Source organism: Notothenia coriiceps, unplaced genomic scaffold (genome assembly GCF_000735185.1).
Source record: "Notothenia coriiceps isolate Sejong01 unplaced genomic scaffold, NC01 NC01_scaffold00022890, whole genome shotgun sequence".
In the NCBI taxonomy this organism is placed as follows: domain Eukaryota; kingdom Metazoa; phylum Chordata; class Actinopteri; order Perciformes; family Nototheniidae; genus Notothenia; species Notothenia coriiceps.
The window spans coordinates 205,722-214,208 of record NW_011355591.1 but is presented as its reverse complement, the minus strand read 5'-3'; the positions used below and the strand labels follow the sequence as shown (position 1 = coordinate 214,208).

At 40.5% G+C, this 8,487-nt stretch overlaps 1 protein-coding gene across 1 annotated transcript; it reads right to left on the bottom strand.

Moving 5' to 3' along the window:
• Nucleotides 1-1,936: 1,936 nt before the first annotated feature.
• On the bottom strand, nt 1,937-7,621 carry mapk12b (mitogen-activated protein kinase 12b). Its single transcript, XM_010781225.1, has 12 exons — nt 7,326-7,621; nt 6,459-6,588; nt 6,183-6,241; nt 5,991-6,102; nt 5,235-5,264; nt 4,741-4,788; nt 4,543-4,657; nt 4,366-4,437; nt 3,579-3,658; nt 3,251-3,329; nt 2,991-3,164; nt 1,937-2,381 (listed from the first exon to the last, which is right to left on the bottom strand). Exons 1-12 carry the CDS (start codon nt 7,442-7,444, stop codon nt 2,317-2,319), a joined length of 1,083 nt encoding a protein of 360 aa, XP_010779527.1. The 5' UTR covers nt 7,445-7,621; the 3' UTR covers nt 1,937-2,316.
• Between the last annotated feature and the right edge of the window lie 866 nt (nt 7,622-8,487).

The following is an 8,487-nucleotide window of genomic DNA, read 5'->3' as shown; positions in this document are numbered from 1 at the left end:
TGCGTGCGTGCGTGCGTGCGTGCGTGCGTGCGTGTTAAGGAAAAATTGGTCTTTGAAATCAATAAATGATGCCCTTTTTCCAAATGTGGTTGTATTGCTTGCTGTATATTTAAATTGACCTCCAACATTATAAAGTGGACGTGGAATTCTTCGGGATGATTCCGCACCTCTTTATCAGGACACAATCTGTTCTCTTTAAACCTTCTCAGGATCGAATGAACAATATCTTATTTATTTATCCACTTTAACAAAATTAGAAGGCCAAAAACAACATTTTTCCTGGCTGACACTTGATGTCTAGAACTGCAAAGTTTTGCTCCCTAATGAAATGATAAAAGACGTCAGAATCAGAGTGCAAGTTTCTGTCATGATGGTTGTTGTCAGACTTAAGTGTAAAGGCCTTGAAGTGTGAAGGGACGGTGCTTCACTTTTTTTTTACAGATATCCTACTAAAATTAAGAGGAAATTAAATGTTAAGTATCTGGACATAAAAATGTTAACAGATAAGTTTAATATAAGTCGTATTGTTTATTTGAATGTAAAAATCACTTACTATTATCGTCATCATCTAGTTCAGGGTCCTCCCCGTCTGCGGACAGTCCCGGCTGAAGAACTACGGTCAATACAACATATTCCATTGTCAGCTAAACATTACTTTTATGAACCAAAGTTTATTCTTGGCCTTGAAAATACTATTTTAACATCCATCCCAACTTAAGAGTACAAGTTGGAGCTCCATTGTATCACTTTATTCTTCATTGTTTAAAGCCGTGTGTGAGTTGGACTGTTATAATTTTTGAGGTCAAGAGAAATGTTTGATGATTGATTGAAGTGCTGCGGATCAAATCAGCTACCTTGCAAGTCAACAAATTAATCTTGGTTGAGCCAGTATCACACATCAGCAGAAAAGGATATCATATGGTTAGTTGCTGAAACGCTCAGAAATCTCTCAACTATTGGCTGAATAACTATTTAAAGAGGATCATTTGCAATTAAATATGGTAAATCCATAAGTGATAAAAACACACCAGGCTCAGTTTACCCTCTGCTGCTGCCTCACATGGTCTGACATGAACACAAGCTTACTGTGGCTAATGTTAGCACATCTTACAGGCTGTGTTACTGACAGTATTCAGTCGGTTTGCTAACTTTTTAACTTTCAATGTACTTTTACATTATTCCATTGTCTCTTTGTCTCCAGGCTACAATTGCCACTGTTTGGCAAACTACATTATTAGATATACAAACAGCGTGAAGAGCAAAACCGAAATAGTATGAGTAAAAGGATGATGTAGTATGTTTACTATTTTTTAATTGTAAGAAGCATTTACTGTTGTAGCTGATGAAGGTGGAACTAACTGAAGAGTCTCCCCACTAAAAAAAAACGTTTCCCAACTGCAAATTAAACCTGAATGCAGCACTCTGACACTGTACCAAAGGACTATATTTTTCATAAACAACAATAGATTTCTTTCAGAATGAAGATCCCTGTACTACCTGTCAGAAACAGCAGCATCAGCAGTCTGCAGTTATTCCAGTTTCCTCCCATTTTTTTAGATGTGTAGGTATGATCCATTGTCCCATAACAATCTGAAGTGTTTTGCTCCCAGGAAACAGTCCGCTCTAAAGTTAAAGTCAGTCAAAGTCGGCGGACAAACAGCTCTTATCAGAGAGAGCAGAAACATATTAATCACTCTTATGAAACTCCATTGATGTTAAAGAATGGCTGATCAGTTCCTTAGAATGTGACTCACAGTTTCACCCCAAGTTTTTGTAGATTTTTACATCCATTGAAAGGGTGAGTGGAGGATTACAGAGCAGCAGTGCTTTGGCTTCTGGCCTTGAGTCCATTTCAGCGTTTGAGTATATGTGGGACGGCCAATAATAATAATAATAATGATAATAATAATAATATTAACACACTTTATTTTATGCTTTAACATACAAACACACGGACAACAAGTGAATTCAAAAATTCAACTAAACATGAGAATACATAGTCAAAAACAGAGCAAATAATAAAATAGAAATACATAGAATGAGAATAAATGAAAAATAAAATACGACTAAAAGTAGTATCACATCACGCAATTCAACTGAGCCAGTTAACAATTAAGCAAATCTCATTTATTGAGGAAAACAATTCAAACAAACTATCAATTAGTGCTACAAAATGTACCAAGATCAACAAGAAAAGAATGGTGCAGGCGTGTATGTGTGAGTGTGTGTCATGTTGTGTGCACGTGCAAGTGTGTGTGTGTGTGTGTGTGTGTGTGTGTGTGTGTGTGTGTGTTTGTGTGTGTGTTGTGTGTGCTCTTAAAGTGCCGTCTCTCTGGAGTCCCTGGGCAGTCTGAAGGTCAGTATCTCTGTGAAGGTGTGACCTGCAGCACAGAGCAGAGGATTAAACATCTTCTCTTACAAATGCCTTTTCTCTTGTTCCACCTTCTGTGTATAATAATACGTGATAAATCATCAAGTACGTTCTGAGATCTTTAGTGACCTCTTCTGGCCAACAGCAGGTACTGTAAAAGGACGCTGTTTGTCTGAGGAAACGTCTGGCCCTCCAGCTGCGTATAGACAAGGGGTGGGGAACCTTTTTCCTCTCAAGGGCCATTTCAATTTTTACAATATCCTCCGAGGGCCATATATAAATAATAAATGAACCTTCATATTTCCCCTTATTATAAGCAATCTGAGGCTTCTGATTAAGGGATGCAACACAATCAATCAAACCCTACGGAGAGCTGTGTTGTAGGCTGTTTTTTTCTTTTTTCGTAAAGCATATTCAAGTATCAAGTATAATTTACCTACTTTTGATTGATATTGCTAACTTATAACTTACCTTATGGTCACAATATACCTCAAGTGAAGGGCCCCGCCCTTTGTATGTTCTTCTGTATGTGGCCCTCAGTGAATAAAGTGTGGAGACACCTGACATATCTAATATATGTACACTGTGCTATCTTAACTAGCTTCTCCCACTCTCTTACGTTTCCACTGGTCCAACGGCAGGTCTGTGTTGTCCATGGTCTGATCGTAGGGCTGCGCCTCCGTCTCCTCCTCAGTGTCTCTGAACTCGCTGAAGAAAGGCAGATCCAGAGCCTGTGAGGCGCTCACCCTCTGCTCGGGGTCCAGGAGCAGCATCTTTTCCAACACACACACTGCTGTGGTGCAGAGATACATGTCGAGGTCAGCATGAGTTCAGTGCACACACACCAGGGTTTACTGTGGGACAAAGACCTTTACCTACCATTGGAGCTGGCTTTGGAGAAAATAGAGTGCAAGTCTTTCTTTGGCACTTTGGGTAGACTTCTGATGTAGTTTTTGGCCTGTGGAGAGAGGAAGTAGAGAGGAGGATGACCAATGTTGGTGTGCCAATAAATGTGTAACAGAGAAGTTAGATGTGGAAAGGGTTCTGATGTGATGACACACAGACACTCTTCACGGACACTATGATGAAGTTCATAAAGGGTTACTTCCTCAAACTTATTGCACCAACATTTTAAATGAAGAGTCAGTGAGTGTGTTTGTATTGGGAGTTTTGGAATTCATCAGGGTAAACTCAGGGTACGACTCACATCTTGGCTCTGTAGCTTCACCACAAAGTCAGTAGCTGGGGTTCCTGTGATCTTCATGATTTCTCTGAGCTGGTCCAGATCTGGCAGTAGCTATGGTCAAGTGTAATCTTTTGCATGGATCTTTACCTTTCACATATTCAGTTTATAATGCTAGTTATAGAATACGATCAACATGTACGAACAGTGATAATATCTAAAAAGGTAATTAACTTGGACCCTATTTCCCCATGTTTTCTTGTTAGGAGACCAAATGGGGACGATAAACAATTAATTAAATCATTGGCACAGTATTGGATGTGCACTGTCAATGTACGTCCCCTAAAAGTGACCCAGACCGTCTCAGACTCTTGTTTTAGCTGTCAACAACAACAACAACAACAACAACAACAACAACAACAACAACATTAAGAGACCTACCCTACAGAATAATGATCAGTTTCTTTACCTTTAGCTTGGTACGGTCTGTTTGTTAATGTGTGTGATCAAGTGTTGCTCAAGGAGGAGTCTCGTTCTCAAATCTAGTGAGAGCTGACTGAAAATAGGAGTGTTGGTGTTGTTGTTTGAATGTGTAAAGATGATAAATGCCACAGATAAATATTTTGCTGATTTCACCATGTGGATTAGGCCCAATCCTCTTGTGATATTTCAGATATGAATACATTGCCAATTTCAACAATTCATCATTATTGTCTTGGACACAAATGCATGGGAAAATGGGGTCAAGGTAAAAAAATACCAAAGTTACTCTAAATAATGTATTGATAAAGTTTGACACATTTAAGGATACGATCACTTCCTTTGAACAGCGGCTTTCCCAGCAGCATCTCTGCCATGATACAACCTGCCGACCAGATGTCCACTGCAACAGAGAGCAAACGTCAGCCTTCTCTTTCAATCTGCTTTATAAAACATGTCTTTGTCTTTCAATGCACTCCTGTTGACACAACCTGTCAGGAGAGTTTACCAGTTTGTGTGTAGTGCATCCAGTTGAGGATGACCTCGGGCGCTCTGTACCAGCGCGTCACCACGTAGCCGGTCATCTCAGCGTCGGCCTGCCTCGCCAGGCCAAAATCAAGAATCTTAAGCAGGAGAATCAGAGCCATCCATGAAAACGTGAAGGTGTTTGGGATGCTCACATACAAACTGCTTTATGTGAACTTACCTTCAGCTCACAGTCTGGGTTAATGGCTAAGTTTCCAGGTTTCAGGTCCTGTGAGAAACACAAATGTGAGACAGAGGAGATCAGGGAAAGTGTTGAAGTCACTGGAAGACAATGATCTGCATTTTTTTACCATATTTTGAAGGAAGAATTAATATAATTTTATAATGAAATCCTTTAATTGTAATGATATTATCCAAGCTTTTTGCTTAAATATCCACCATCCATTAAAGATATATAGGAATATTCCGATTTTTCAAGATGTATCCATCCTAATTCGACTGGTACTCCAATCTCTCCATGCAGTAAGCAGTTACCTGGGTGGGTAGAGTTATAAAGAGATGTAAATGACTTTTCAATGACAAAATTCAGCGTACCATTCTGTCTTGAAAATAGGAGCTCCCTGTGTGGGAATCAGAATGAATGGGACTAAGCATGAAAAAGAGCAACAGCCCCACCCCCACAGCTCAGAGTCTGAAAGGTCAAAGTTCACTCACCCTGTGAATGATCCCTGCAGAGTGGATATACTGCGGAGAGAGGATACAAAGGCCACATAAGCAACTTCTCATTGAGTTACCGACCAAAAAAAGTAAATGACCCTCACTTGTTTGTAATTCTTCATAAATAGTGCAGTGCCTGTTCAAGATGGCCGATTACGTGGCCGCATGTACTTTTTGTATTAAACGGCTTATACATACAACTTCACTCTTGTAACAGAAATCCCCTGGCTGCTGAGCAATGTAGCTGTCATGATATGGCTGACCTAATCATGTCAACATCAATTATGACACGCCAGATTTTAATGCAAAAGCTTACACCAGACCCAACTCAACAAGAAGCAGCCAATCACAGACCTTAGGTCACCGGTTTTTAGGGTACATTATATTTTCACTAAAAATAACCACCATGGCAAGTAGGCCGAACTCGACCTAAACCCAAACATTATTTTGAACAGTGCATGACATCCTCTGCACACTGTGACAGTTAATATTGTATTGAGTAACACACAGCAAGCTGTACCCATGTCTATACGCTACACAGGGTCAACATATCACACCACATAACATCTGTCTGTAGATCTCAGAGACAGCTCCACACTTCAGTCGTTATACACCCAGCAATTGAAGTAGATCAGATCAACAGCTTTTTAAGAAAAACAAAGCCCGGACTGACATGCATACATACACGCACGCACGCACGCACGCACATTGATGGTAGAAGTAATGAGGGACATGCATTCAGCGTTGGTTCACCTTGAGTCCTCTCAGCATCTGATAGACCAGGAACTGCACTCTGTCCTCGGATAGTTTCTCCATCTTCATCAACTTTCCGAGGTCGGTTCCCATGAACGGCATCACCAGGTAACTGTGGACAAGAGAAGAGGACTTGTATCACTCCACTCGTCCTGTTTCATAATCAATGTTCAGGGGCGCACAGGAACTTACAAATCACGCAAGCGGTCCAATGCGATCTCAGCAGTGAAGACATCCAGCAGCCCAATAACCTGATCAGGAGGAATGAGGTCAACATCAAATCTGATTGAAATATAATGTATTCATGACTGTTTGGTTGTAATGAAACAAATAAACAGTTTTCCCCTTCAACCTGTCTAATATGCCTTTACTTCACGCTGGAGTCCCTTCACCCCCACACTGAAGATGTTTTGTATAGCTTCAGATTACAGGTCCCTCTTTGTCTGTCAGTGTGAGGCACATTCTTACATTTTCGTGCTTCATGTGTTTGAGGAGTCGCAGCTCTCTGAACGCTCTTTTTGCAAACAGTTTGGACTGGAAGGGCCGGTGAAGTTTCTTGATGGCCACCTGTGCCCCCATCCGGCGGTCCCATGCTGAACTGAAATGAACAGACACAGGTTTATTATCAAAGACCGCTTCTGAAAAGGTTAAATTTGCAGGCATTTAAACATGTCCATACGGAAGTCCACAAGTGTAACTGGATCTAAATGAAGCAGTGCTTCGTTGATGACATAATTTACACTTGTTCCTTTCTTGCTGGGCTAAGTCACAAGGTCTGCCGTGGAAAAGCTCTGTTTTTGATGAAGACAATGTGCTGGTGCATTCTAAACACTTCAGTCGGGGTCTTCGACTTCCAACAATGAGACTGGGGGGGTTCTTTGTTGACCCTCATACATACAACACAATGCAGAGAGGCCCTGCAGAGCCAGCTGTGGAGAGAATGCTGACCAAAATATCACACACTGCTGCTGCAGGAATATTATAGAATGAATAGAATTTAAAGTATTTAAGTTATTATCTGAGGATAATAAGGTATTAAAGGTCATTACGTGATCTATGGTTATTTACTTTGGGTCAATTGTTTGTTTCTCATGCATTCGGAATAGGTTCAACGTTTCTTGTGATTTATGTATACAACTGGAAAATACTTAAAATAGCCTACTAATACACATAAAGTAGCTCTTGCCTCTTACCAATTGCAAAATAAAAAAATACAAATTATACATGTTTATAGAAAATAATTGCCTTAAGTCCAACATGGCATAAATAGTGGCTACAAATCAGCTGAGAGCAGCATTCCATCAGTATTTCTCTGAGGCGCAAAGTTGAACTGACCACACGGTTCCATACGCGCCTGTTCCGACCTGCTTCAGGTCCCGGTACCTCTCCGGAGCCTCCCACACGGTTCTGTTTACCTCCTGCCGGTAGAATCCCGTCCTGGCCCGCATAGCCATACCGATTGGAGAGCTGAGGACAGGAGAGAGAGCACTGCTCCGGGGCGAGAGAGAAACAGGTTTAACTTCAACACGGAGAGATGCGCAGTCCGTCCCGCAGAGCACACACGCGCACACGCGCGCACACACACACACACACACACACACACACACACACACACACACACACACACACACACACACACACACATTGTCATGGCTCCTGGGCAATATATGGGTGTGTCTACAATGTGGGGAATAAGCCAGAACACATCTGCCCAACCTATAAGGTCACATCCCCTAATACTCTGGCAAGCATGTTTCTGTAATATTTCTGCATAGTACACACACTACCTGTACTTTGATCCTTTACTCAAGTAAAAGTAACACATTGTAAAAATATTCTGTTACAAGTAAATTACCTGCATTCAAAATCGTACCTAAGTCAATCAATCAAAGTTAATTCATATAGCCCAGTATCACACATTCTATCCTTTATCTCAGTGGACTTTACTGCTTGTACAGAATATGAATACACGACACACCCTCTCTCCTTGGACCCTCACATCGGACAAGGAAACCCCTCCCAAAGAAACCCCGAAGTTAATGGGGAAATGGAGAAACCTTGGGGGGTGCAACAGAGGAGGATCCCTCTCCCAGGACGGACAGACGTGCAATAGATGTCTAATTAAAAGTATAAAAGTATCGGCATCAATGTACTTAAACAACCAAAAGTGAAACTACTGTTATGCATAATGGCTTATTTCAGAATCATATAATAAATGACTGTATTCTGATTATTGATGCAATAATGTGTTCATCACAGATGGTAAAGTTGGAGCTAATGTTAATGACATCATTTACTGCTGCTGGATATATTATCCGCTAATTACTGGTCAATATTTATTTAGTAGTTGATATGTATATTTTGTATTGACTATAATAATTTGAAGTTGTAAATCAACTATACACTGTAAAATATTACCATGATTTCACAATATTTAGTTGTAATATATTACAATAAATTACTGCTTTACCACTTTACAGTCTTTACCTGTAATGTT

Excerpts from the sequence above, each read along its gene's own strand:
- mapk12b (XM_010781225.1), bottom strand. The coding sequence starts at position 7,444 with ATGGCTATGCGGGCCAGGACGGGATTCTACCGGCAGGAGGTAAACAGA. Across the intron at positions 6,242-6,458 it reads AACACATGAAGCACGAAAAT|GTTATTGGGCTGCTGGATGT; the intron begins GTAAGAATGTGC and ends CCTCCTGATCAG. Across the intron at positions 6,103-6,182 it reads TTGGACCGCTTGCGTGATTT|TTACCTGGTGATGCCGTTCA; the intron begins GTAAGTTCCTGT and ends TCTTGTCCACAG.